This window comes from Prinia subflava, chromosome 3, assembly GCF_021018805.1.
Source record: "Prinia subflava isolate CZ2003 ecotype Zambia chromosome 3, Cam_Psub_1.2, whole genome shotgun sequence".
In the NCBI taxonomy this organism is placed as follows: domain Eukaryota; kingdom Metazoa; phylum Chordata; class Aves; order Passeriformes; family Cisticolidae; genus Prinia; species Prinia subflava.
Window position 1 is genome coordinate 1,282,031 of NC_086249.1, and position 25,312 is coordinate 1,307,342.

A 25,312-nucleotide genomic window follows, 5' to 3' on the forward strand; every position below is an offset into this window, starting at 1 on the left:
GTAGATGTGGCACTTGGGATAGTGATGGGCTTGGCAGTGCTGAGGGAATGGTCAGATGTAATGGTCTTGGAGGACTTTTCAAATTTTAATAATTCTATGACTCCATGAAAAATGGTTGCACAGACATCTCTGGTTCAGTGATGTTTCAAGGTGTTTTCCATCCAGCACTCTTTTCTTGCTGGAGTCTAGCCATGCCAAGGAACTCTTGATTTTCACTCGTTAAAAGAGTCACACCTGTGCCCTGGGGACACCCAGACATATGGGAAGAATTTTCTGCCCTCAGAAATTTCAGGCTAACCTAGAGCAGTTGTGTTGCTTAATTCCAAAGCAGTTGTATTGCAGAGAGTCACAGGTCTTTGCTTGTGGCTTATTATGACAAGGAAGTCTCATCATCTGGATTTATGAGCAAGTCAGGTCCTTGGAAGAGCTGACCAAGGAGCTAAGCAAGGCTCAGCTGGGTAATAAATATTTGTGTCCTGCTTTGCTGTGATTATGTCATTTGCTTTTTGTCTTTCTGCTTTCATAATTAAGGAGAGAAAAAATAAATACTTATGGAGGGCTTTGAAAACTTCTGCTTAAATAAGAGAGAGGAATCATGAATTTCCATTCAGGAGGAGCTGAAAGAGATGTATCTCCTTGCTGAGTGTAGATAAAATAGAACCTGTGATTTAAAATCTCTGAATCACAGAATAATTTAGGTTGGAAAAGATTTCTAAGGTTGTGGAGTTCTACCATTCCACCAGCACTGCCAAGGCCACCACTAACCCACATCCCCAAATCTACATCCACTCATCTGTTAAATCCCTCCAGGAATGACAACTCCACCACCACCCTGGGCAACCTGTTCCAGGGCTTGACAAGCCTTTTGGGGAAGAATCATTTTTTTAATTTCCCATTTAAACTTGCCCTGGCACAATTTGAGGTGTTTTCCTCTGATCTTGTCTCTTGCTCCCAGTGAGAAGAGACTGACCCTCTCCTGGCTCCACCTTCCTGTCAGGAAGTTGAATAGAGCAAGAAGGTGTCCATCCTGCCCAGCCTCCTCTTTCCTGTTTTAGGGAAGAGTAGAGCTATGTCCCTGAACTCGATAACCATTCAGACATGCCCAAACACTGAGCCCTGATCTCTGTATCTTATACCCTGATACATTAATCAGTCTTATTTCCTAACACACTCAGCCATTTGCACATGAATGATAAAGCTCCAATTACATTCCCCTTGGCTTTTCCCTTTTCAGTCATGTGTTCAATCTCCTATGGCTTGCATTTAGTCTCAGAACATTAAGTTCCTGTAATCTCTCAAGAAGTCATCTTGGGTAATGCCTCTATCAGTGGCCATTGTGACTCAGTGAAGCAGTGTCCCCTCTCAGAGTATGAGGAGGAACCTGTAAGCCCAGAGTCATGGAACGCTGGGTTTTTCAAGTCACCAGGTTTTGCAGGTCAGCATGATAAGACATGCCCATGAGACTTCACAGGCTGCACATGGACACTGGCCAGGATCCAGGATCAGGGCTGGGAAAGCCTAACACAGAGGATCTGCAGGAAGAAATGCAAGGAACAATGGCTCATACAGGATGCCAGGGTACTGCATAGTTGGCAGGAAGAGCTGGCCATGAAGTGGACCTGTGGAATTTGTTGTTGAAGTCTCACCACGTATAAACCATATGGAACTTAGTGCTCCAGCAGAAGAGCTATAAGCACTCTTCAGATCACTGCTCCTCTCTTCCAGTCATAGATAATCCCCTTCTATTTACCCCAAAGCCTCTCAGTCATTCATATGTATGCACAGAGCTAATTTACCCTCCAGTGGCCAAAATTATCAGTAGGAAACTGAAAGTACCATCTTGGTAGTTGCACAGTGGATTCTCTGAGTCCCATTCCTTTCTGACCCATCACTCCTTCAGCAGTAAGTGCTCCTCCCTTGGGAGGTTCTCCTTTTTACCACCCCAAACCTATGTGATGCCATGTCACCAAGCTTGGTCTTTGTCCCTCTCCAGCTCTGAGTGAGGACATGGGCGTGAGAGAAGCTCACTTCTGCCTGATGGGGTTTTTGGTTTGGGGTTTTTTAAATGCAAATTCTTTCAAGTTTTACTCCCCCTTCTACCTGTTACAAAATCACTTCTGAAATCTGGCTGTGTTATGCCAGTGATTTTCATTAAAGAATTTCACGTCTTTTAGAGCCCTTGATTTATTGGTCAAATTTTCTTTTTATGCATGTCAGTTATTCTCTTTATGCAGCACTCTGCTGTGGGTTTGCTTTGGCTCCTGTCCCATTTGGCCTCAAAACACTCCCAACATACATGAACCATAAGCACAGTTGACAAGGAATACAAGAACACCCCAGCCTGAATCTTGTGAACCCACCAGGCAGAAGCTGTGCACGATTATAAAATTATTTAAGATGTGAGAGGCCACTAAAACTCCCCTTTAAATTGTCACCCGCAGTGTTGGCATGGTCTCTTGTCCCTGGTGATAGATGTTAGGGATGGGAGCAATTGGTGCTGGACATCTGCAAAGCAGAGAGAGAGCACCTGGAACAGCCAGAGTAAATAGAGCTTTCCTGCATCTCACTGGGGCAGTGTGGAGCTGAACACTCTGCACAGAGGGAGCTGCAAGTGTGGTCCAGCTCTGGCTTTGGAGATGGAGTCTCACCTACCTTTAGCCCAGGGCATCTCTGTGGGTTTGTTATCTTCTTTTCCGTTGTTAGAGCCGGGATTAAAGCTCGGGAGATGCAGTTCATGTTCAGACTCAGATGTTTATTAATTTTTATCTATAGTAGAGTCTCACAGGCTGGGAGTTCTAGCAAACAAGGCAAAAACCAGCTCTGTCTCTTTCCAAGGTCTTTTAAGCACAAATTGTCCAGTTATGAAATGACACCTGGATTATTTTTACTTTTAACCCAATAACCAAACACCCGTGGTCCTCAATGTGGATTTTCAATCCAATTACAGTACACCACCCAAACCCATGAAGAAGAAGGTGAAAGAAAAACTACACCCTAAATCCTCCATCTTGCTTTATATATATTACAATATACTAAAACCTTAAAATCTAAGTTTTCCACCCTGTGATTTACACACTTCTATTCAAACTACACACCCATAATCCCAGTGCAATCACTCCATTTTGGAAGCCTGTTCCATACCCTTAGGTCAAATGTAGTGTTCTCTTGTGAGTCAATGCCTGTTAGCACAGAAAGCCTAAAATTCTCATCTTCCAGGGTTCCAACACATCTCTATTCCTATAATGGAGGAAAAAGGCCCCTAAGGAGATGTGGGGCTCCTGCCTCATTTTTTACTTAATTTTCACTTGATTCCAGCTTTTGTCAGTCGTATCCTGGGAGCAATGGGATGAGCTGCCGTCCTCTTCTTCTGACTCGTGCCAGTGATTAACAAGGAGTTAGGTGCCTACCTTTGAGATGGCTACCACTGTATGGTGTATTTTCCCTAAATAAACCCAAAATGCCATAACAGCATTATTTCCTGAAAGAATTGGTGGATATGTGTGTACAGGTTGTGGGGGAGAATGTGTACAGACAGCATGGGATGAGATGTCAGCTGGTGGTCTGAGAAAAGAAGCCAATCCACCTTTGTCATCAGATCCCGCAGAGATACAAACATCTGCTCACATCATCACTGCCAGTCATCTTGCTCTTCATGCCATCACAAAAGGCAGGAGAAACTATCAAAAATGTCTCCATTGGATGGTCTCCAATGGCTTAAGTTTGAAGACTGAAAGGTGGCCTGGCTTCATGTGAGGATCCCAGGAGAAGACGGTTCATCAGGCACCTTACTAATCAGCTTCCAAAACATCCTGGTTTATCATTGCACAGGGTATGATTGGAGCTATTCCAGTGGATCCCAGCACGGAGAGGACACGGAAGCACTGCCTGGGGCTCTGCTCAAAGTCTGCTCAATTTTGGGAGCTGTGAAATATTGGTCTTGCTCTGGTTTGTACCACATCATGGTGCCTTTAGCATCACCATACAATCACAGACTGGTTTGGGTTGACAGAGACCCTAAAGATCATCCTGTTTGACCCCCTGCCGTGGGCAGGGACACCTTCCACTAGACCCAGTTGCTCCAAGCCCTGTCCAATACTTCCAGGGATGGAGAGCTACAGCTTCTCTGGGGAATCAATGCCAGCACCTCACCACCCTCAGAGGGAGGAATTTCTTCCCAATAATAAACTTTTTGGCAGGATTGTGCCCCAGAATGGTACCATTTGATGCTGTGTGACACCCATGTCCTTGGCCACCCCCCATGTCCCACACGTGGCCATGCCTTTTTCCCAGAGGAGGCTGGAGAAGGAATTCCTCCTTCCTGTCATGGTGGCTGTAAATGAAAAACAGATTTTTTTTTTTTAACTTCCATCCTCTCTCAGAGATGTTTGCAGCCAGCACATCAATTCTGCTGATTAGGCCTAATGGATTTTACTTGATGATGCTTTTCCATAGTTGATTCCTGAACAAGAATGAGCAGCCATGCTTCAAGATACAGATACAGATACAGATATATAACCATATATTTCACGGAGACGCTAAGCAATCTTTTTTAGTTCTGCAGCTTGTAACACCAGCTAGGTCTGCATGGTATCTGCAGAGCAGCAAAGTCTCCTGATGCTGCAAAACGTCAAAAGGCAGTTTTGTCTATGATTTTTGTTATAAATAAAGATGATTAATTCATGACTGAGTGTTTCCATGTGGCATGAGCCCAGGGCTGCTGCAGATGAGGGATTCTCAAAAAGAAGCTCAAAAGCCCTTAGTGCACATGCCAATTCCCAGTTCCCAAAGAGGTGCAGGATGCTGTGCAAATCCCTGTGTGATAGCACTGCTGAACTCAGACTTAAGGTACAGATTAACTCCAGAGTAGGAGCTGATGTCATAGATTCGTACAGATTTGCATCCTCCAGAACACACACGTGTCGCAGAATCACAGAAACACAGAATGGTTTGGGTTGAAAGTGACATCAAAAGTCATCTTACTCCACTGGCGTGCCATGGGCAGGGACATCTTCCTCTAGACCAGGTTGCTCCAAGCCTTATCCAATGTGGCCTTGAACACGTCCAGGGATGGGGCAGTCACAGATTGCCTGGGCAGCCTGTGTCAGGGCCTCACCACCCTCACAGCCAAGAATTTCTCCCTGATACCCCTTCTAACCCTGCCTTCTGTCAGTGGGAAGCCATTCCTCCTTGTCCTGTCATTCCAGGCCCTTGTCCAAAGTCCCTCTACAGCTCTTGGAGCCTCTTTAGGGACTGACAGATCCTCTAAGCTCTCCCCAGAGCCTTCTCTTCTCCAGTCTGAACACCCCCAGCTCTCCCAGCCTGCCTTCAGATCAGCTTCAGATCATCTTAGTGTACTCCTCTGGACTCATTCCAATAGGTCCACATCCTTCTTCCCACAAAACTTCCCTGTTATACTAAGAACAACTCATTTCACTAACAGCTCTCAGTGCAACAAATCCTGAAACAGCAACACAGATGCACTTCAACAGGTTTTCTGCAGGAAAGTCCACAAACATGTGTGGGGCCTCTGTGAGCAGCAGTTCTCAGATAAAGATGGGGTTTATACTCTCAAAAATCACCTTGATACCTTTAAGATAAATTAAATTATGAGAGTATTTAAAAAGAAACACACTCTTGAGCTTCACTAGCCAAAAAGCTTGATCTCATTGCAATACTTTGATTGCACATCTTCCTTGCAGACCTTGGGTCACCATCATAAAGTCATTCTTTTCCGTTTTTCCTTGTTCCTATTTCCAAACACATATTAATTTTTTTTTGTAATAACATAGTTCATTCAATGCAAAAGCTGATTGCCATTAACCTGTAGCGTGCATGGAAGCACAGAGCTGGGGTCTGACAACAGCAGTTTCAGGATGACTCTATCATCTTTGCTGCTTGAAAACAACCAAGGGATGCTGGTTAAGAGTGGCTAAACATGGTGTGCCCAGATGGGCAAGAGGCCAAGAGCACTTAGCCTGGGTCAGCAATGGTGTGTCAAAAGGACCAGGGCAGTGACCACTGCCCTGTGCTGGGCCCTGCTGAGGCACATCCAGTCCTGGGACAGTTCTGGGCCCCTCACTCTGACAAGGACATTGAGGAGTTGGACCATGTCCAGAGAAGGGAATGGAGCTGAGGAAGAGTTTGGGACATGAGGAGGAGCGATGGGGTATGGGCGGTTCAACCTGGAAAAAAGAAGGCTCCTTTTCTCCTCTCAACCTGGAGAAAAGGGGGAACCATCTAAGTGCCTTCCACTCCTGTGGCAGGACTTCCCCCCTACCACAGCAGATCTTGTCTGCTCAGTCCATCAGGTGGTGCAACAGCTCCACGGCTCCGGACATTCTGCCCCACAACATGAATTGATTAGATAACCCAGGCCAGCTTGCCTAGCTGGTGAGTTATTTCTCTCTGTCGACAGGGGTGGAATTCCCAATAAACAACTGGCCTTGAGAAGATGTGGGGAGATAAGTTGGAATTCCTGACTGAGAGACACTTCACTTTACAAACTATAAAACCTACACAAACTTTCACAGAGGCAGAAGCCTCCTTACGTACACCTTGGAAATGAGTAGGACTTCTCCCTAGAGTCTGGACGCAAATTCCACGGATACTTTCCCAAAGACTGAGTGAAGGTTGGAGCCAGGTGGAGGTTGGGCTCTGCTCCCAGGTAACAAGCAACACAACAAGTGGAAATCCCTCAAGTTGCACCAGGGGAGGTTTAGATTGGATATTCTTCATGGACAGGGTTGTCCAGCCACGGCAAAGACTGCACAAGGCAGTAGTGAAGTCCCTATCCCTGGAGGGATTTAAAAGCCACGTGGATGTGGCATTTGGGACATTAGTGGTAGCCTTGGCAGTGCTGATGGAATGGTTGGACTCAGTCATCTTAGGGGACTTTTCCAACCTCTATTCTGTGATTCTGTTTCAAAACCCAGCCTAAGCAGAGATGAACACATCTATCGTGCATGCACAGGAGTAGACCGCACACTTACAAAGGTGATACACAATGCATTGATGCCCAAGAATAATATGGCTTGGGTCCCAAATTGGGAAATACTGAGGAGCTTCCTAAATCTTTAATTGTAATCCTAAATCTTTAATTGTAATTTTAATTGCACCGGATGTAATAGCAGGAATGATATAAAACTGGAAGACGAAGCTATGTCTGTGTATAGACACCTCTAGATGATATTTATTTGTTCTCTTTCCCAAGGCTCTTTGAACCATCCATCCCCAGCACTGAGTGCTCCAATATCATCCATAAAATGAGTTTCCACAATTTGCCTACAGGTAAGAATGAAATTAAGCCATTCCAGGCAAAGACAAGCAAAGAAAAAAAAACAAGCCAAAGCCCAAAATCCTCAGGGCCTAAGAATCAATAAGGGGATACCAAGCATTGTAGTAGAGAAACAATCCCCACAGGGATAATCCTGCCTTTCACTGCACTCCCAGCAGCTGCAGTCACTGATGAGTGGGAATTGCTTTTTCTCTTTGTAATTCAGCATTTGAGCGTGTGGATTTCACTGGTTTTATTGGAGTTCTGCTCCCAGTGGAAATGCTGGCAGTGCCGCAAGGCTGACAAAGACTGGAGGGCTTCAAGCGTGGATGTGATTTGGGTGCAAATGGACTTTATTGGCATCAGGGAATAAAGAGAAAGATGCAGAGAGGAATGGAGGGGTTGAGGGAATGGTGGAGGGACAGTGGGAAAATGGGATGGAGGAATGAGAGGATAGAAAAAAAAGGGAGAAATGGAGAGAGAGGGGTGGAGGGATTGATGGCAGGATGGAGAAATGGAGGGATGGAGGAAGGGTTGGAGGGCTGGTATGACGGATGGGGTGAAGGTGGAGGCAAGGCTAGAAAGGAGGGTGGGATCTGGGGCTGTGAATCCATCCTGGGAATCAGATTTCAGAGGAAGCAGTCAGCAGAACATGGCTGGGGGTGTTTTGGTTTGGGTTTGCTACTGCAAAACAGGCAAAAGGAAAGAATAAAATGGGTGAGGGTGTGTATGGGTGTGCGTCTGCACATACGTGTGCATACAGATGGGCAGCTCCCATATGTGTACATGTGTGAGCAAATATCTGTGCGTGAGTGCATGCATATGGGAGCACAAATGTGTTGTGTTTATGTGCATGGGTGCATCTATTCATGTGTTTACATGCATGTCTACAGCATGTGCACATTTATGAGGTTGGACATGTGTGTGTAGGTGCACGTGTGCACATGTGTGCATGCATGTGCATATAGGCATGTGCTTGTGCATATGCAGCACGTGCACATGTGAGTGGACAGACATGTCTAGTCGTGTGTGTGTTCATATGTGTGTGCATGTTCATATTTATGTCTGTGTGCATGTATGTGCTTGCACATGTAAATGCAGGTGTGTATACCGTTGTGCATGTATGACCAAAGGGGTGCATTTTCACAGTTGTTCATGTGCACGTTTATGCATGTGCGTACAGGGGTGAGTGTATGTGTACAAGTTTTAGTATACATGCATGTGTTTGGATGTGCTTGCACGTGTGTGCAGCCGTGTGTGTACACATATGCACATCTGTGTGCACAACAGCCAGTGTGCACTGCATATACACCTACATGAGGACCTGCATGTGTGAATGTCATTTGTGTGTTTTTGCATGTCCATATGTCTCTGTGCAAATGTGTGCGTTTGTGTGTGAGTTAACATGTGTGTTTATATGCACATATGCCTGCGCAGGTGTGCCCATGTGTGCACACAAGTGTGTCTTGCATGTGTGTTTGCATTCCTGTGCATGCATGCGTGCAGGTGTGAGTGACCATGCATGCATGTGCATGGACACATGGGCACCTTGCATGCATGTGTGCAGGTATGTGACTAAGCATTTGTGCATGTGCACACATGCATGGGCATTTCTTGCATGTTTGTGCTCTGGTGTATGTTCATGCAGTTACATGGACACATACATGGGTGTCTCCATATGTGTGTGCAGCTGTGTGTGACTGTGCAGATGGATGTGTGCACACAAACATGTGCGTGTCTCATGTATGCGTGCATGTGTGTATGTGACCACACATGCATGTGTTTGCACACACGGGCACCTTGCACACATGTATTGAGGTTTGTGATCAATCATGCAGGTGTGTCCACACGTGCATGTATGTGACTTGCCCATATGTGTACAGGTGTGTGACCATGCATGTGTGCACACAGAGGAGTGTTTGTTGGGTTTGCATGTCTGGCATGCCTGTGTGCAGGTGTGTGATTCTGCAGGCGTGTCTATCCAGGTGTGTATGAAGGATGCACGTCTGGGCACACATGGGCCATGTGCGTGTGCCTCATCACATGTGTGCAGGTGTGCAGCTGTGCAGGTCTGTGGCAGTGCAGGTGTATGCACAAACACATGTACATGTCTTACATGTGCATGTGCAGGTTTCTATGACCCTGCCTGCAAGTACACATGAGTGCCTTGTATGTATGTGTGTGCAGGCCGGTGACCAAACCTGTGTGTGCACACATGTATGAGTGTGCTTCACACATGTTTGGAAGTGTCTGTGGCTGTGCAGGACTGTGCACACACAGAGCCATGTATCACGCATGTGTGTCCAGCTGTGTGGCCGTGCAGGAGTGTGCACACACACAGAGTCATGTTTCACCCGTGTGTACGTGCATGGCGGTACCGGTGCCGGTGTATGCACACACACACAGACCCATGTACCCCCGTGTGTACGGTGTACGCACACACACAGAGCCATGCATTCCCCGTGTGTACGGTGTATGCACACACACACAGAGCCATGTACTCCCGTGTGTACGGTGTATGCACACACACACAGAGCCATGTACCCCCGTGTGTACGGTGTATGCACACACACACAGACCCATGTACTCCCGTGTGTACGGTGTATGCACACACACAGACCCATGTACCCCCGTGTGTACGGTGTATGCACACACACACAGACCCATGTACCCCCGTGTGTACGGTGTATGCACACACACACAGACCCATGTACTCCCGTGTGTACGGTGTATGCACACACACACAGACCCATGTACCCCCGTGTGTACGGTGTATGCACACACACACAGAGCCATGTACTCCCGTGTGTACGGTGTATGCACACACACAGAGCCATGTACTCCCGTGTGTACGGTGTATGCACACACACACACAGCCATGTACTCCCGTGTGTACGTGCGTGGCGGTGCCGGTGCCGCTGTGCCTCGCCCCTGCCGTGCCCGCCCCAGGCCCCGCCCGCGGCGGGGCGGAGCGCGGATCCCGGGGCGCAGGGGGCTGCGGCGTTCGGGCTGCGGCGTTCGGGGCGCGGAGCGGTCGCTCCCGGCGCGGGGCCGCCATGGCGTGGCCCTGCATCACCCGTGCCTGCTGCATCGCCCGTTTCTGGAACCAGCTGGACAAGGCGGACATCGCCGTCCCCCTCGTTTTCACCAAGTACTCGGAGGCCACCGAGCATCCCGCCGCCCCCGCGCCGCCGCCGCGCCCCGCGGCCCCCATCGAGACCCAGCCTGGCGTCGATGCGGCTGCGGGGGCCGGAGGGGGTGAGCCGGCTCCCGGTCTCGCCCGGCCCGGCCCGGCCCCGCACGCCTCTCCCCCGGCCGACTCGGTCATGCGGCACGACTACAAGCCTTGGAAGGTGCAGCGGCCGGAGCCGAGCTGCAAGCCCAAGAGCGAGTACCAGCCCTCGGACACTCCCTTCGAGAAGGAGACGCAGTACCAGAAGGATTTCCGTGCCTGGCCCATCCCCAAGCGGGGCGACCATCCCTGGATCCCCAAACCGGGACCTTCCCCCGTCCTGGCCCTGGACCGCGCTCCCCCGGAGAAGCCGGCTCAGGAGAAGCGGCGGAAGGTGCACATCGCTCCCGAGAAGAAGGAGGAACACCCCGAGGTGGAGGATGAGCATCCCAAAACAGTGCGGCCCGTGGATGGGAGAGAGAAGGGTCGGAAGAAGGCGGAGGAGGCGGGCGGGCAGCCGGCGGAGCCCAGCAGAGGCCGGGCGGCTGCCGATGCTGTCAACAGGCAGATCAAAGAGGAGGTGGCGGCGGGGGTCAGCTCGTCGTACAGGTGAGAAGACATGTCCCCGTCCCCCCCATCCATCTAGATCCCCAACCTGCCGGGCGGGCCCTCGCCAGGTCTTTTCCAGTCCCCCTGTGCGCTTCTCCGGAGGAGCATCCCACCCTGGGAGAGAGGCTGTGAAACATTGCAGGGGAGCTTGCAGATTTCCTGCCCGGGGGGTGTCCTTAAATTCCCCATCTCTCTGGGAATCCATGATGGGGCAGTAGGTATTGTGCAGGTAGTGAATACATGGACACTTCTTGTCGGCGAGTTTGGCAGCAGGTTTAAGTGTCTTTGTGTGTCCCCCCATGCACTGCATTCAAAAATTCAGAAACATCCACCACCTTGAATTTCCATAGGGGTAGTGTTTGGGGTCACCTCCATGGGATATGCAAGTCGCCTCTTCTCCTTTCCCAGCACATCCCTGGCTGTCATGCTTCAGCCAGCCCAAAGGACCGGCAACCTGACCACATCCCGGGAGCCCGGGCACGAGTGGGATGCCCCACACGCAGGAGTGTCCCAGGGAGCATCCCGGGCTGGCCCATGCTCGAGACAAAGCATCCTGGGGATGAGCCAGGATGAGGGACGTGCATCCTAGGCCGCTTGGGTGGGGCAGCCTTCAGACGCTGCCATGTTTTAATGCAGCACAGCAGGGCATGACACATCCTTCTGTCCCCCCCACCACCTCCCCAGCCAACTAGCAATGGGTGCCCTTATTTCACCTCAGCAGGAGACCTTGTTTGGGATTCAGAGTGTGAAACTCCTTGCAGCGAGCTGCTGTTATTTTTTTCTCTCTGGGTCAAGGCGTTCGATGTGTTGGGAATGCAAAAACAAAAGTGATGGGGTGGTTGCCTTGCATGTACGTTTGCAAGGAGGGTTTGCTGCGGTTGTTTTCCAGTGCTTTCTTTGGCAGAGCCCACCACTGCCGAGACCAGGGTGGAAGTGGCAGAGAGCAAAGCTAGGGGTTGTTGTGACAGGAGTGCGATTGCAGCCCTTTTGTTTTTCCCTACAGCTGTGTGAATGCTGAGGTGTTTATGCCTTTGAATGATTTAATTTCCCTCTTGGGGAGATTGGAGGTGACACCTGGCCATCAGACAGGTAGTACATTCATGCAGATTTAAGAGGAAGCTGGGACTTGACTCCTCTGTCCCACTGGTGGCACAGCAAAGCTGACAGTCTTCTGCTTTCCCCCCTCCCTAAGTGGGAAACGGTTCAAGCAGTGAGATCTTGATTTTTGCTGTCATTTGGCATCAGCTCTAACTCTCACTGGGTAATGCTGAAGGCTCAGGTGCATCCAGGTGTGATGGCGGCTCTTGGCTGAGGCACAAGAAAATGGCTAGGGATTTTGGGGGGCTTTGTTTGGCCTGGGTAGAGAGCGTTGGGAAGGAGTCTCTAGGAGTGGCACAGCCCTTAAAGCTGCTGTGAACTGAGACTCAGCTTTTTCTCTGCTCACCTTGCAAGGTCTGGGCTCATGCTGGAGATAGCAGGGCTAAAGCAGAATGCTCTCCTGGAACTGGAGAGCTGATGTGTTGCTTCTCTTCCACTGCTACAAAGGATAATTAGACTTATTTGCATATTTAAATGCAGATTGCTCACCTTCTATCCCTCCAGTCTGCTCTAGCAAATTCTTAAGGCACTGGGCTAGGATTCCTCCCCAAGGAAAGGCATGTTAAACCTAAGAAAAACAAGAAGGATTCAGCTTTCTTTGTGTTGCTTGTTGGCTTTTCAATACTCTTAGGGCTTCTCTTTCCACCTGGGAAAGTGTTCTCCCACTTCCATGTTTTTCTTCCTTGCTGCATATTGCAGAAGTGTTTGCTCTGATGCTCAGCCGTGGAACATAAGCGCCTCTTCATTAATGCATAAGTGATGTTTTGGCTAATTGTTCTCATTTTCTATTCAAATTAGGCATCTTCTAAGTGTTTATTGTTTGGATTCTTTTTAAAAACCAAATTCTCCAAATCCTAATTACTGCCAAGAACCTGGCTGCTGTCATGCTGGGTGAGTATTGAACATCTCCAAGGATGGAGACTCACAGACTCTTGGGGCAACCTTATGGGCCACCCAGCAGCCAAAAATTACTTCCTAATGACCTCCTGCTAGAGAGGAGCAAGGACGGGTCACATGGGGCTTTTCTTCCTTGTGCATGGATGAAGGGTCCCCATCAGCAGAGAGCACGGGGGGACATTTCCTTACAGTCCTCTGTCACTGCTGCAAATCAGTGTTTCCAGACTGGGAAACAATTCCTTGGTGAAACCAAAATGCAGACCAGCAGTAGCTTTTAAGCTCACTCTGCCCCACTGGGTATTATTTCCATGTGAGGAATTCCTGAGAGCAGGGGGTAGAGTATGTGACTAGCCCAAGGTCATGGGGGAAGTCCAGGCTAAAGGGAAGAATTCTGTTTTTAACCTCTGTGTACCTAGACAGATGAATACCACAGAGACCATGTGCCTGTGACCTCCTCCCAGGTCCACCCAGAGATACAGAGCAGAGGTGGTGCCTGGTGGTGATGTCCATGGAAGATGGAAGTTCCTCCCAGCCAGAGGGATGAGTGATTTGTTTGCATTAGCATTTGAGCCAGAAGTCTTTGGTGAGGCCAGAGTAGCAGGACTGTGGATGTCTGCCGGAGACTGCCTGTGTCCATGGATCCTACAGAATAAATATTTCCAATATTTCTAGTATTTCTTTATCTTATTCATGGTGTTTACATTATTTATATTTTTATACTTGTATATTTATGAATGATAATTTATTAACTATTTAGTTATACATGAGATTTATTTATGTATTTATTCCTACTACTCTCACTGGGCGTGCTGTGGTCAAGCAAAGTTCCAGCGTTGAGGGGCTTTTTGCCTCAGTTTCCTTCCCCAGCACGAGCTGCCCAAATTTACAGGTAACCAAAGCAGGTTACGTCTCCTTCATCCCCCCCTCTTCTCTTTGGTCCTGCTTCTCAGGGTGGCCTGTGGACCCTGAGGGACCAAGGATCAGGGAATCCTTCAGTCAGATCAGTGACCAGCCCCTTGGAAAGCCACTGGTGGTGGTTGAAGCTGTTTGTTGTTCAGTTCTCTGAAGTTCTTTATCTGTATTGGGTGAGGAGATTTCTCCCCCTGAAGTTCTGGATGGGATGGGCAGAGCATTTCTCCCTGCTGCACCAAAGGACAGAGTGGGCTGGACTTGACCCTGTGGGTTTGGGACCAGAGAGAACAAGCAACTAAATGTGCACACAGTGGCATTTGCTGTGGATGTGAAACAATTAAAAGCACATTTGGCAAAAATAAAAGAATGAATGAATGAATGCTTTCCATTTTTATTTGGAAATTATGAGAAAATGACAGTATTAGGTGTTTCTTGGGTGTTTTTTCCCCCGTTCTTCTTTGTCTTGCATTTTGCTTCTTTTGTTACCTTAATTCCCTGAAGAAAAAAAGATACAAAAGGGAAAGGGACCATTTACCCCCTTTGTAAGGTATCAAAATGAGTACTAAGAAAATTAATTCCCCCCTGAGAAGTAATATCGTGAAACCAGATTTTTTTTTTTTTTACCAAACCAATTATTTTTCCCTCCCACCAACTTCCTCTTCTAGTAGAGGAAACAAGACAATAAAGGCTTCAGTGGAAGATTTTGGAACGCCTCTAGTATTAATGAATTGCCTGTTGCTAATGTTCTGTCATTCATCTCAAATCCTGGAGGTACTAAAGATGTGGAGCAAATGGGAGTTTGTAGTAGCTCCAGAGATGAATGAGTCAGCACTGGAGACTTGCTGCCTGGTTTTCAGAGATACAGCTGAGATAATTTAGGGAGGGATGTCCACACAGGTAGGCTGGACCAAGACACAAAAGGGCAGGAAATTCATACTCCTCCTTGTTCTGAAGACAGGCTGGGAGAGCTGGGAGTGTTCAGACTGGACAAGAGAAGGTTCTGGGGACACCTTAGAGCCCCTGCCAGTGCCTGAAGGGGCTCCAAGAGTCAGAGAGGGACTTTAAGCAAGGGTCTAGAGAGGCAGAATAAGGGGAATGGCTTCCCACTGTCAGAGAGCAGGGTTAGAAGGGATATCAGGGAGAAATTCTTGGCTGTGAGGGTGCTGTGACCCTGGCACAGGTTACCCAGAGGAGCTGTGGTTGCCTCATCCCTGTGAGGGTTCAAGGCCAGGTTGGACAGGGCTCAGAGCAACCTGGTCTAGTGGAAGGTGTCCCTGCCCATGGCAGGGGAGTGGAACTACATGATCTTTAATGTCCCTTCCAACCCAAGCCATTCTGTGTTTCTGTGATTTTATCTAACTTATTCTTGAAAATCTCCAGTGGAGGACATTTCCTGTCTTGGTTAGAATGCTAATAACACTGCTTATGCTGTAAGATGGGAAATTTTCCATTACCTTCTGAAATTTCTGATCAGATCTATGTCTGTGCTAGTAAATTAAAGAGTCCCAGGACATGTTCCTGGGTGTGGAAACATCATGTACACTCCAGTTCTTGGAACTATCCCTAGCCCTCTTCTCACACTGAGTTTGGTAGCACCCACTCCCAAGCCAGGAAATTATCCCTACAATCAGTTTGGATGCAACCACCTTGGTTTTAGAGGTTAAAGAGCTTTAATAGCATGAATGAGAGCTATCTCAGACTCCACTGCCAGAGGACATTCCTGGTTGGATACCATTCTCCAAATCCTTGTTGTTTCAGCTATGAGAGTGTTTATCAAAGTAACCATGTAGGCAGATGGATCCAGTTTTCACAGGTGGAAGGGAAGGGGCAGAATGTTTTCTTCCATCCAGAAAAGGCTGTTCAGAGAGGTGTTTGGCAGCTTTGGCAAAGGCTGAGCTCTGTCTCAGGGGTCATTACATACCTGTAGTAGCAGGAGGAGACACAATGTCTGGTGCTACTACAGGGACCAGTTGTATGAGTAATGACTAATGGCCCTGGTGTTCACCAAGACACAGGGCATGGGGATGGAAGGTGCAGGCTGTGTTGGTTTTGCACGGCCTGGTTTTTGGTAGTGGGGGGCCACAGAGGTGGCTTCTGTGAGAAGCTGCTGGAAGCTTCCACTGTGTCTGGCAGAGCCCTGAAGATGGACATGCCACTGGCCAAGCCTGGGCCAATTAGAGATGTTGGTAATGCCTCTGTGATAACATGTTTAAGGAGAAAATCAAAACAAAGAGAGGTACATTTTTTTTGTAGCCAGAGAAGAGGAGGAGGTGAGAACATGTAAGCAAAATTACACCGAGACACCAAGGCCAGTGGGGAAGGAGAGGCAGGAGGTGCTCCAGGTGCCAGAGCCAAGATTCCTTTGCAGGCCATGGTGATGGCCATGGGGAAGCAGCTGTGTCCCTGCAGGCCATGGGGATCCATGGGGATGCAGAGATCCACCCACAGCCATGAGGAAGGTGTGCACACCAGGGTGGGTGGATGCCTGGATGAGGTTCTGACCCAGTGGAGAGAGGGGCCCTGCTTGCAGGCTGGAGCAGCCTGTCCTTGGAGGACTGCATCCCGTGGAAGAGTGACCCATGCTGCAGCAGTTTTGGGAGGACTGTCTGCCTGTGGGAGGGACTCATGTTGCAACAGTTTTGGGAGGACTGCTGCTCATGAGATTGGAACCACACTGGAGACGTTCACAGAGAACTATCTCCTGTGGGAAGGGACCCCATGGCGTAGCAGGGGAAGGAATCCTCTCCCTGAGCAGTGGAAGAAAACCTCAGCTGACTAACTGAACAAAAACCCCCATGCTCTGTCTCCTTGCACTAGGAGCAGGAAGGAGGGAGGGCCTGGGGGGGACAAAAGGTATTTTTAAGGGCTTATTTTACTTCTCATTATCCTCCTCTGACTTTGTTAATAATAAATTCACTTTGTACTTTAAAGTTAAGCCTGTTTTGCCCTTGGAGTGTTTTCTTGTCGTCCTTAACTCATGAACCCTTTGTTTCATTGTTTTTCTTTCCTCTGCCCAGTTGTAGCAGGGGAGGGTGAGTGAGCATCTGTTGTGGGTGTCTTTGTCAAACCACAACATGCAGGCAGAGAGCTATCCTACCACACTCTTGATCTTCTCTGGATGTAGTCTGTCAGGTGAGAAAGACTGGTGGTGTGTCCAAGCTGGGGACACTTGCAAGTAGGTAGCTCCAAGTTGGAATATGTATTGGCAGTGTATTCTCTGCAATCAGTTTAAGGTGGACAACATCCAGCCCCAAAAGCCAACAGGGAGCTGCTCAGCAATGTAGGTAAGACTGAATTTTGCTGCTTTGACTATGCAGACTGGAGCTGGTCTGTGCATGCCTTAGGATATGGTAGAGCAAGAGGAAGAGATGGAGGTGGCATTCAGGTGATGGGGTGAACATGCTTGAGCAGCTATTCGTCTGCTTCTGCTCAGCTGGGTCACCTTAGAGAAACCTTTAGGCACATGGAGCTGGATGGGACCCTATGAATCTTGAAGTCCAATATTCTGGTTTGTTATTTAGTCTTTATGAGTAACACCCAAGGCTCTGTCTCAGAAATGCAGAATTTTTAGTTGCATTATGCCAGCAGGAAGGCTGTGCCAAGACCTCAGTCTCTGATGATTTGCAACTGGGTTCCAGTCTGGGTCAGTGGACAGGTTGTAGTTTGCTGTTTTATTTAGTTTATTTCTCTCTTATATTTTTTCTGTTTTGTTGGCATATTTAGTGACTTTCTCCTGTCCAAATGTCACTGCTCAGTGTCTCCAAGTACAGTATCCACATCTGTAGCTAAAAGCTTCCTAGCTTCTCTAGATAGGAAGTAGAAGTTTTTGCTTCCTGGTATCAGCCTTGTCTGTCTAGCTCTTCCTAGATGAAATCTCTGTTTCTTAAACATAGATGGATACTATTGCCCTTTGGAGATGAGGTCTACATTTCTACTGAAGACTCATGAGTCATGTTTGTGACCATCACAGATTCATTATGAATCCCTCATTTACTCTTTGATAACAGAGATGTCCGTACTGTTCTCCTTCTTCTCCTTCTTAGGCAGTTACATCCCGTAGCAAAAAAATCTGGTGATCTGTACCAAGCCTAGAATTAACTACTCATTTTCATTCCATTTTGAACATGGCAGTCAAGGTCAATCCCCTCCTTCCTCTAGTTTCCCCATCCTCCTACACATTGGTGCTCCCAATCACATTTTGTGATTAGGAGGTGTCATCAACGTTGCCCTGCTTTTTTAGTGCTAAAGTCAACCTTAAAAATGTTAAACACTGCTAACCTCCTTCCAGGCTGCAGCTCAGCCTTCCAACACTCATCATTGTCATTTCCCTTGCCTGGTTTCCCGTTCTGCTGATATTCATGTTCACTGGCTTAATTAATCATTTCCCACATGGCCCTGGATAAAATGCTTTGCTGAAACCAAATAGATTTTTCACATTTCTTTTGTCTGTTAAGTCAGTTATCATGTCAAAGGACATGTCAAACATCTCTCCTCCTCCCCTTCCACACACTTCTGTGTCTGGTGAGACCATCAGCATCTTTGGGATGCAGGAGCTGATGCTGTAGGGCACATCCCCCTTTGACTTCGTGGCTTCAAGCCAGCACTGTAACACAAAGAGTAAATAAAAAGGAGAGAGCTCAACTAATTTAAATTACCCATCCTTCATTTTTCAATAAATCACTAAGAGCTGTTATAAATGTCTCCTCTTGCATTTAGAGCATGACCTTTCCTTTTCCTGTCTCCTACCAGCTAAATAAGATTTCTAAGTACTTCTGCCCTCCATCTTGCATCAATCTCACTGTTCTTTGCTCTGAGCTGAGTGTATTTTTACATATATCTCTGTTCATATGGTGTCTTTGGCTAAGCCGTGCCCCACTTGGGCAAGAACATGGATGATCTTCTGCTACTGTGGTCAGCACCAGCCAGGAGGGCAAGGGCCATTTTAGGGAAGTTTTATAGGATGGAAGCTTTATTTCTCATGGTGTTTAATTCAGTATTCTAGATATCCTTCCAATGTCATATATATAAATATAATTTTATATTTATATTTATATTTATATTTATATTTATATTTATATTTATATTTATATTTATATTTATATTTATATTTACCTATATATAGGTATAAAACATTGGATGTATATATAACTATTTGTAATTATATATTATTTATTTTTATAGATCAATATATTGTATGTACTAATGTTTTTTACGTTATGTTTATATCCATGTATATCTATTTTTATATATTATTAAAATATTATACACACAAACTGGGCTGTTCACCAAGTTACTCCTTTAACCTCCAACTCATTTCTTCTCCCCAAATCCAGCATTGCAGGTGTTCTATTGCAAACACATTTTGCTTTATTTTGATTAATAGCTCATTATATGGCAAACTGTTCTTTCAATTAGTCATTTCTTTTTGATAAAAAAGTGCCTCCAGCTGAGGGGACCCTGCAGCACTTTGCACACACGGTGTGCATATGGAGAGACTGCTGATGCCGTGATGAGTTGTCTGCAAACTGTGCTGTTAACACTACAAAATAGGAGGTTTTGGTGGTTGGTAGGCTGTTATTCTTTAAAATTATGAATGTTTTTAAATGTTAATTTAAGAATAAAACTTGACATTTTTAATGTCAAGTTTTAATTTAAATTTTAATTTAATTTTAAATAAATTTAATTTAATTTAATTTGAATTTTAAAATCTAATTTTTTCTTTTTTTATTTTAAACTTTTTTTAGTTGTTTGAAGTTTTTTTCTTTGGGTTTTCTTTGTTTGTTTTGTTTTTTGATGGAGCTGTGATTCAGCCTGGAGAAGAGAATGTTGCATGGAGACCTCACAGCACCTTGCAGTGTCTGAAGGGGCTGACAAGAAGCCAGAGGGGCACTATTCAACAGGAACAGTAGTGACAAGACAATGTGGAATGAGTTCAAATTGAAGTAGAGAAAATTTAGATAAGATATTGGGAAGAAATTCTTCCCTGTGAGGGTGGTGAGGCCTTGGCACAGGCTGCCCAGAGATGCTGTGGCTGTGCTGTTCGTGGAAGTGTCCAAGGTCAGGTTGGATGGGGCTTGGAGCAACCTGGGATAGTGGAAGGTGTCCCTGCCTGTAGCAGAGGGTCTGAACGAGATGGGTTTTAAGGTTCTTCTCAAGCCAAGACATTCTGGGATTAATTAATTTTCTTAATTAGTATATAGGATCACTACAGAAGGCCACTAGTATTTTTAATTGTATTTTTTCTCCTTTCTGAGCAGCAAAGCGCCTGCATAGCATCACAGATCTTTAACCCTTTTAAAACACAAGAATAAAAGAGCAGCAGCCAAGCACCATTAGTCAGGCACCAGCAACCTTGTAAAGTATTCCAGTGAGAAATCTCTGTTTTCTAATTCAGCATCTGCAAGGTTGGGCTGATAAACACCCTATGAGAGCTAATAGTATCTTTGTGCTGGATGAATGGGAAAAGGAGAGGTTATCCAGATGCAGGAGAAGGAAATTCTTCTGACCTGATTGCTGAGCTTCCTCCCAAATTTCACTTTGCCTTTCACCTTGAAGGAGGCTGCACGTCTGCTCTTGTGCAGGGAGCTTTGCCTGAAAGGAATCAGCATCACATGCTGATAGGCTGGAAACACAGGCAGGGATGTGAACCCTGACTGGTCCCATTCCCAGGCTGAGGCAGCAGTGGGGCTGTGGGTTGGTTTATTGGATGAGACTTTAAAGGAAAACCTGCAGGTGCTTTCAGGATGGCATTTCACTGCACAGGCGGCTCCTCTCCCTTCTCACATCCATTTTGACTCTGTAGTTCCATCACTGTGAGCCTCTGCAGGAAGTTGAAAGGACCCTGGGTATCTTGCAAACTCTTCTGCAGCCTGAGCCACACGTTTCCTCCAGTGCATCGGAGCAGACTATCAGTGAATTTCCTAAAACTAGGGAGGGAATTAGTCAACTGATTATTCCAGTGTGCTGGATTTGTGGACAGCAGGCTGGGTTGCAAATTGGGACTTCGAGCATGCTTTGTGCTCTTGTTATTTCATATAAATATGCAGAAGATGTGAGATGAGGGAAGAAAGGTGGGATTGAAGGTTGCCCAAGCAAGATCCTATGAAGGTATGAAAGCCCTGGGTGGGGTTTGCCATGGCTGGGTGATGGCCCCCAGCCAGGTATCCTGTGTAACCAGGGGACAAAGGCACGGGTCTCAGCCAAGCAGCAGAGCTTTGTCACAGTGACAGTCAGCAGATGTGGCAGCTCACTCAGAGGATTCCCAGAGAGGGATGTGTCGGCAAGCAGTCCAGTGGAGGGAGAACACAAGAAAAAACACGTGTTCGCTCTGGGGAACTGGGATAGGTTTTGGCAGCATCATCATCAGAAATCAGGGAAGGTGGCGTTGAAAGTTGCAGTGATTGAGCCTCCTTTGGTGGGCAAAAGCTTCTGACAGCACAGGAGCACTGGAACAAAGCTCGGAGCAGGATCACAGGATCACAGAATGGTTTGGGTAGAAAGGGACCTTTAAGCTCATCCAGTTCCACCTCATGCCTTAGGCTGTTCCACTACATCAGGTTGCTCCAAGCCCCATCCAACCTGGCCTTGAACACTTCCAGGGATGGGGCAGCCACAACTTGCTTTAAGGGAAGAGGTGATTTCCTGGTATCTCAGAAATTCTCCCATGGCTGTGTGTAACCCACAAGGTTGAGAGGGTCTGCAGTATTTGGCTGGTGAGAATTCTGGGATGACACAGGACAGGTTGTTTCAGCCACTGACTGTCTGTAGCATCTCCAGAAAGCCAGCCAACCTTCAGAGGAGATACAAAGGTCCATTGCTTGATCCTGATCCCAGAGCATGGGATGAATTGAATGTGTTCTTGAGATTCTCTCCAGCCCCATTTCCCAAGATTCTCCTTCATGCTTGTTCTAGGACTGCATACTAACATGGCATCCTGATCCCTGTGCATGGAGGATTTTAATCCTCCCAAGAGAGATTTCCCTTTTATGACCAGTTGCAATTTGTTTCCCCAGATGCCTTGAAAATTGGAAACCCTCAGAAAACACAAGCACATCTGTTGCCTTAGAGAATGGTTTTCTGGTTGGATTTCTGCTGGTACCTGTAGTCACTGAAGTCTTGGCAGTATTTTTGGTGTTTGCAAAGCCCAGCTCTTGGAGTTACATGGTTTGGGGAAGCCCTCAGCTTCCTCTAGAACAAAGATCTTGCAGGGTGGTGCAATGTCCAAGGCTGGCAGTGAATAACTGAAAGATGTTTCTTTGAACTCAACACACTGTGGTTGTGAGTTGCAGACAGGTGTGTCTGTCCAGCCCTTCCTATCTCAATCTTTGGTCTTCCCGTGGGCCTTGGTGTCTAGTGGTCCATCAGTGGTATGTATGATATGTATGTATGACATACATATCATTATCTTGGGCAGTAGGGGTGCTCCAAGGAGTCAGTGCTGGGATCTAATAAGCAGACTTTGGACTGTATCACACTAATATTTGATAAGGAAATTGGGTGTGAAGTCAAACTGGATGATTGTGTAAAATTGTTCTTTTCATGTTAGACTTGGGACATGATCAAAATGGGAGGAAACAGAGACTTGTCTTGTAATTATGGCCTGGGAAGAGTGAAGATGTGAAGGCGGTGCACTGCTGTACCCCACTTTTATACCCATGTTGCTCTAAGGAGGGGAGCTGTAAGCACTGAAATAGAGTCTGTATTTTGTTTTAAGGTCTCAAAACGCTTGCAAACAGATCCAATTTAACCTGGTCCCCAGTCTGGATTTCAGCAAAACTACATTCCAGCCCATAGAAGTGTTACTGGGTGCTAGGGTCTGGTAGTGTCCAGGCTGTGCCCTTGACATAGGAACTGCCTGCATGTGCAGTGCAGAAGGGGAAATGAGGGAAAGCACCATGACCTCAATTGCTGTGCACACTCTGTACCTCTACACTGTGTGGAGACCACCCTAGGGAAGCTGCACAGGAGCTGGAAATGTGTTCAAGCTTCCACAGGAACAAATGAGCAAGGATCTTCTACTTAAGAAATATTATAGGAAATTACAGTATAATGTTCAGTGTAAGATATTGTGAAAGGAGAAGATACTTATTTTATTTATACATATATATAATATGTTTATATAATATATATATATAAAACTAGATTTTTCCTCTTTTTTCCTTTGATTTCATTCATTTACACCCATCCCACAGGTAGAGAGATGTCCATGTTCAGGTGATCTGGCAAGGATCACTGCTGAACAGCCTGAGGGACACCAGCTTTCAAGTTCTTGTGTCATTCCTTGGGTTTTTCTGAGCTGATGACTACAAACTCAGTTTTGAGGAGGTCTTTCATATGACTTAGGGGTTATTTATCTCAGATTCATCCTTGCATAGCCCATCAGTAGGACTCTCTGACACTGAACACGTCCAGGGATGGGGCAGCCGCAGCTGCTTTGGGCAACCTGTGGCCAGGACCATACAAGAAAGAATTTCTTCCCAGTATTGCATCTAACCCTGCCCTCTAGTAGTCTGAAGCCATCCCCCCGTGTCCTGTTCCTCCAGATACTTGTCCAAAGTCGCTCTCCAGCTCCCTTGGAGCCTCTTTAGGTGTAGGATGCCTTAAATATCCCATAGGCAATTTACATTTTCAGCACTACGTTCCTCCTGTAATTCTGATACTGTATTACAGGTGAGAGATTTATAAGGGCAGAATGTGGCATCAGGACCCTCCTGAGAGCCTGTCCAGTGCCATATTTCATCCATGTAATCTCATGCTGAGTCCTTCACTTATGCTGGGCTAAATCCTTTTCCATGAACTGGAATTCAAAGAGATCTTGACATATGGAAGAAATTGCTTGAAACAAAAAAGTGGCGGTTTAGGAGAGGTGAGGGCAGGGAATGACAAAGAGGTAGGGATCAGCAGCAATGCTGGTGCAGATGAGAAGAGCTGGTGGAGCGACAATTCTGCAGGGAATCACAAATCACATGCCAGTAATTGTTACTTCATTTACTTCTGTTACTTCTGTTACTTCATTACTTTGGGACAAGTAATGTACTGAGATACATGGGGAGGATGTGACGTCTTTCCACATTAGTCAAGACTCGGGTAGACTGTTTTGTTCAGGTTTTGGTTTTGTACTTCAGCAGTTGTGGACCAGAGAAAGTTCTGAGGACACCCATTAGAGAAGTCAGGAAGCCAGCAGACATGGTCATTGCAGGAAGCTGGAAAGTATGGAATGGTTTTGGAAGAGAGAAATGGATTATCTTTGCATCTATGAAGTGTAACAGTGGGTTAGGATGCTCAAATCTGCTGTTGTCACAGCCAAGAGGAGCAAAACTTGGATGTTAAAAGTTAAAAATGTATTAAGTGCATTGCTGGACAAAAACCAAGGGATATTGTGCATCTCTGGAGATGCCAGGAGGATATCTCCACAGTCCCTCTCTGTGAATCTAGGAGAAAAAAAGTCATTATCACTCATTCTCTGCATTGATTTTTTTGTCTGCAGTGACCTTGGTGCTGCTAGCTTTTCTTTATGCTCCTCGGGGCACAGGTTGGATGAAGCAATTAGAATTTTAATAAAAGCTGCCTGGGTGTATGCATGGTGACATTTGATTTCTATTATTTTAATGGCTTCTGCTGATCATCAATCATTGTCCCACTACCCTCTCTCCTCCCTACCATGCCTTCGGTCCTCCTCCATCCCACGTGGGGTCCAACTGTTGGAGTCTTACCCCATGTTGGACTTTGTGTATCTTTGCAATCAAGACCAAATAACCTGTTAGTGGGCTCACAGCCTCCTCACATTCATGTTGACTTGAAATCAAAAGCATCATTACTTGACAGCAGAGCTTAATGTGGGACCACTGAACCTGCCCTGCCTGGCTGGAAAACACTTCATGGTGTTCAGAAAGTGTGTGGATGTGGCACTTGGAGTCATGGGTTAATAGTGGGCTTGGCAGTGCTAGGTTAGTAGTTGAACTTGATGATCATAGAAGTATTTTCCAATATAAATGATTCTGTGATTCTATGACTCAAGAGCAGGCTTCATGTAGATGTGTCAGAGATCAGTGGAAAACAGCCTATTCAGGGCAGGATCAAGATTTACCAAACAGAGCAGAGTATAGCCAAAAGTGACCCAACTGAATTGCTTTAGTAATTACAGCTTCCAAGCAATCATTTCCCCATCCTCATTTGGGTTGATTTTTCTCTTTGCTAGCATATTTGGGTTTTTTTTGCAATGCAAAATTGAATTATTACTTAATATGAACATTTTATGAACTGCTACAGGAGGTGAATTATTTATAAGAAGGGAGGGACTGCTTTTTCTGAGCCTTTCTGCTCTGTCAGTTGTAATAAGTATCAGTCTAAGA

General features: G+C 46.6%; 1 protein-coding gene across 3 annotated transcripts in view; it reads left to right on the top strand.

The window, feature by feature from the left end:
- Nucleotides 1-10,232: 10,232 nt before the first annotated feature.
- The window catches only part of MAP6 (microtubule associated protein 6), a 46,971-nt gene continuing 31,891 nt past the window's right edge, over nt 10,233-25,312 (top strand). For all 3 annotated transcript variants that reach the window (XR_010079884.1, XM_063393725.1, XM_063393724.1), the window contains exon 1: nt 10,233-11,054. Coding sequence is in view for 2 of the 3 variants with exons in the window: in XM_063393725.1 (XP_063249795.1) it covers nt 10,330-11,054 (725 nt within the window). In the remaining variant the exon portion in view is untranslated. The remainder of the gene's footprint in view (nt 11,055-25,312) is intronic.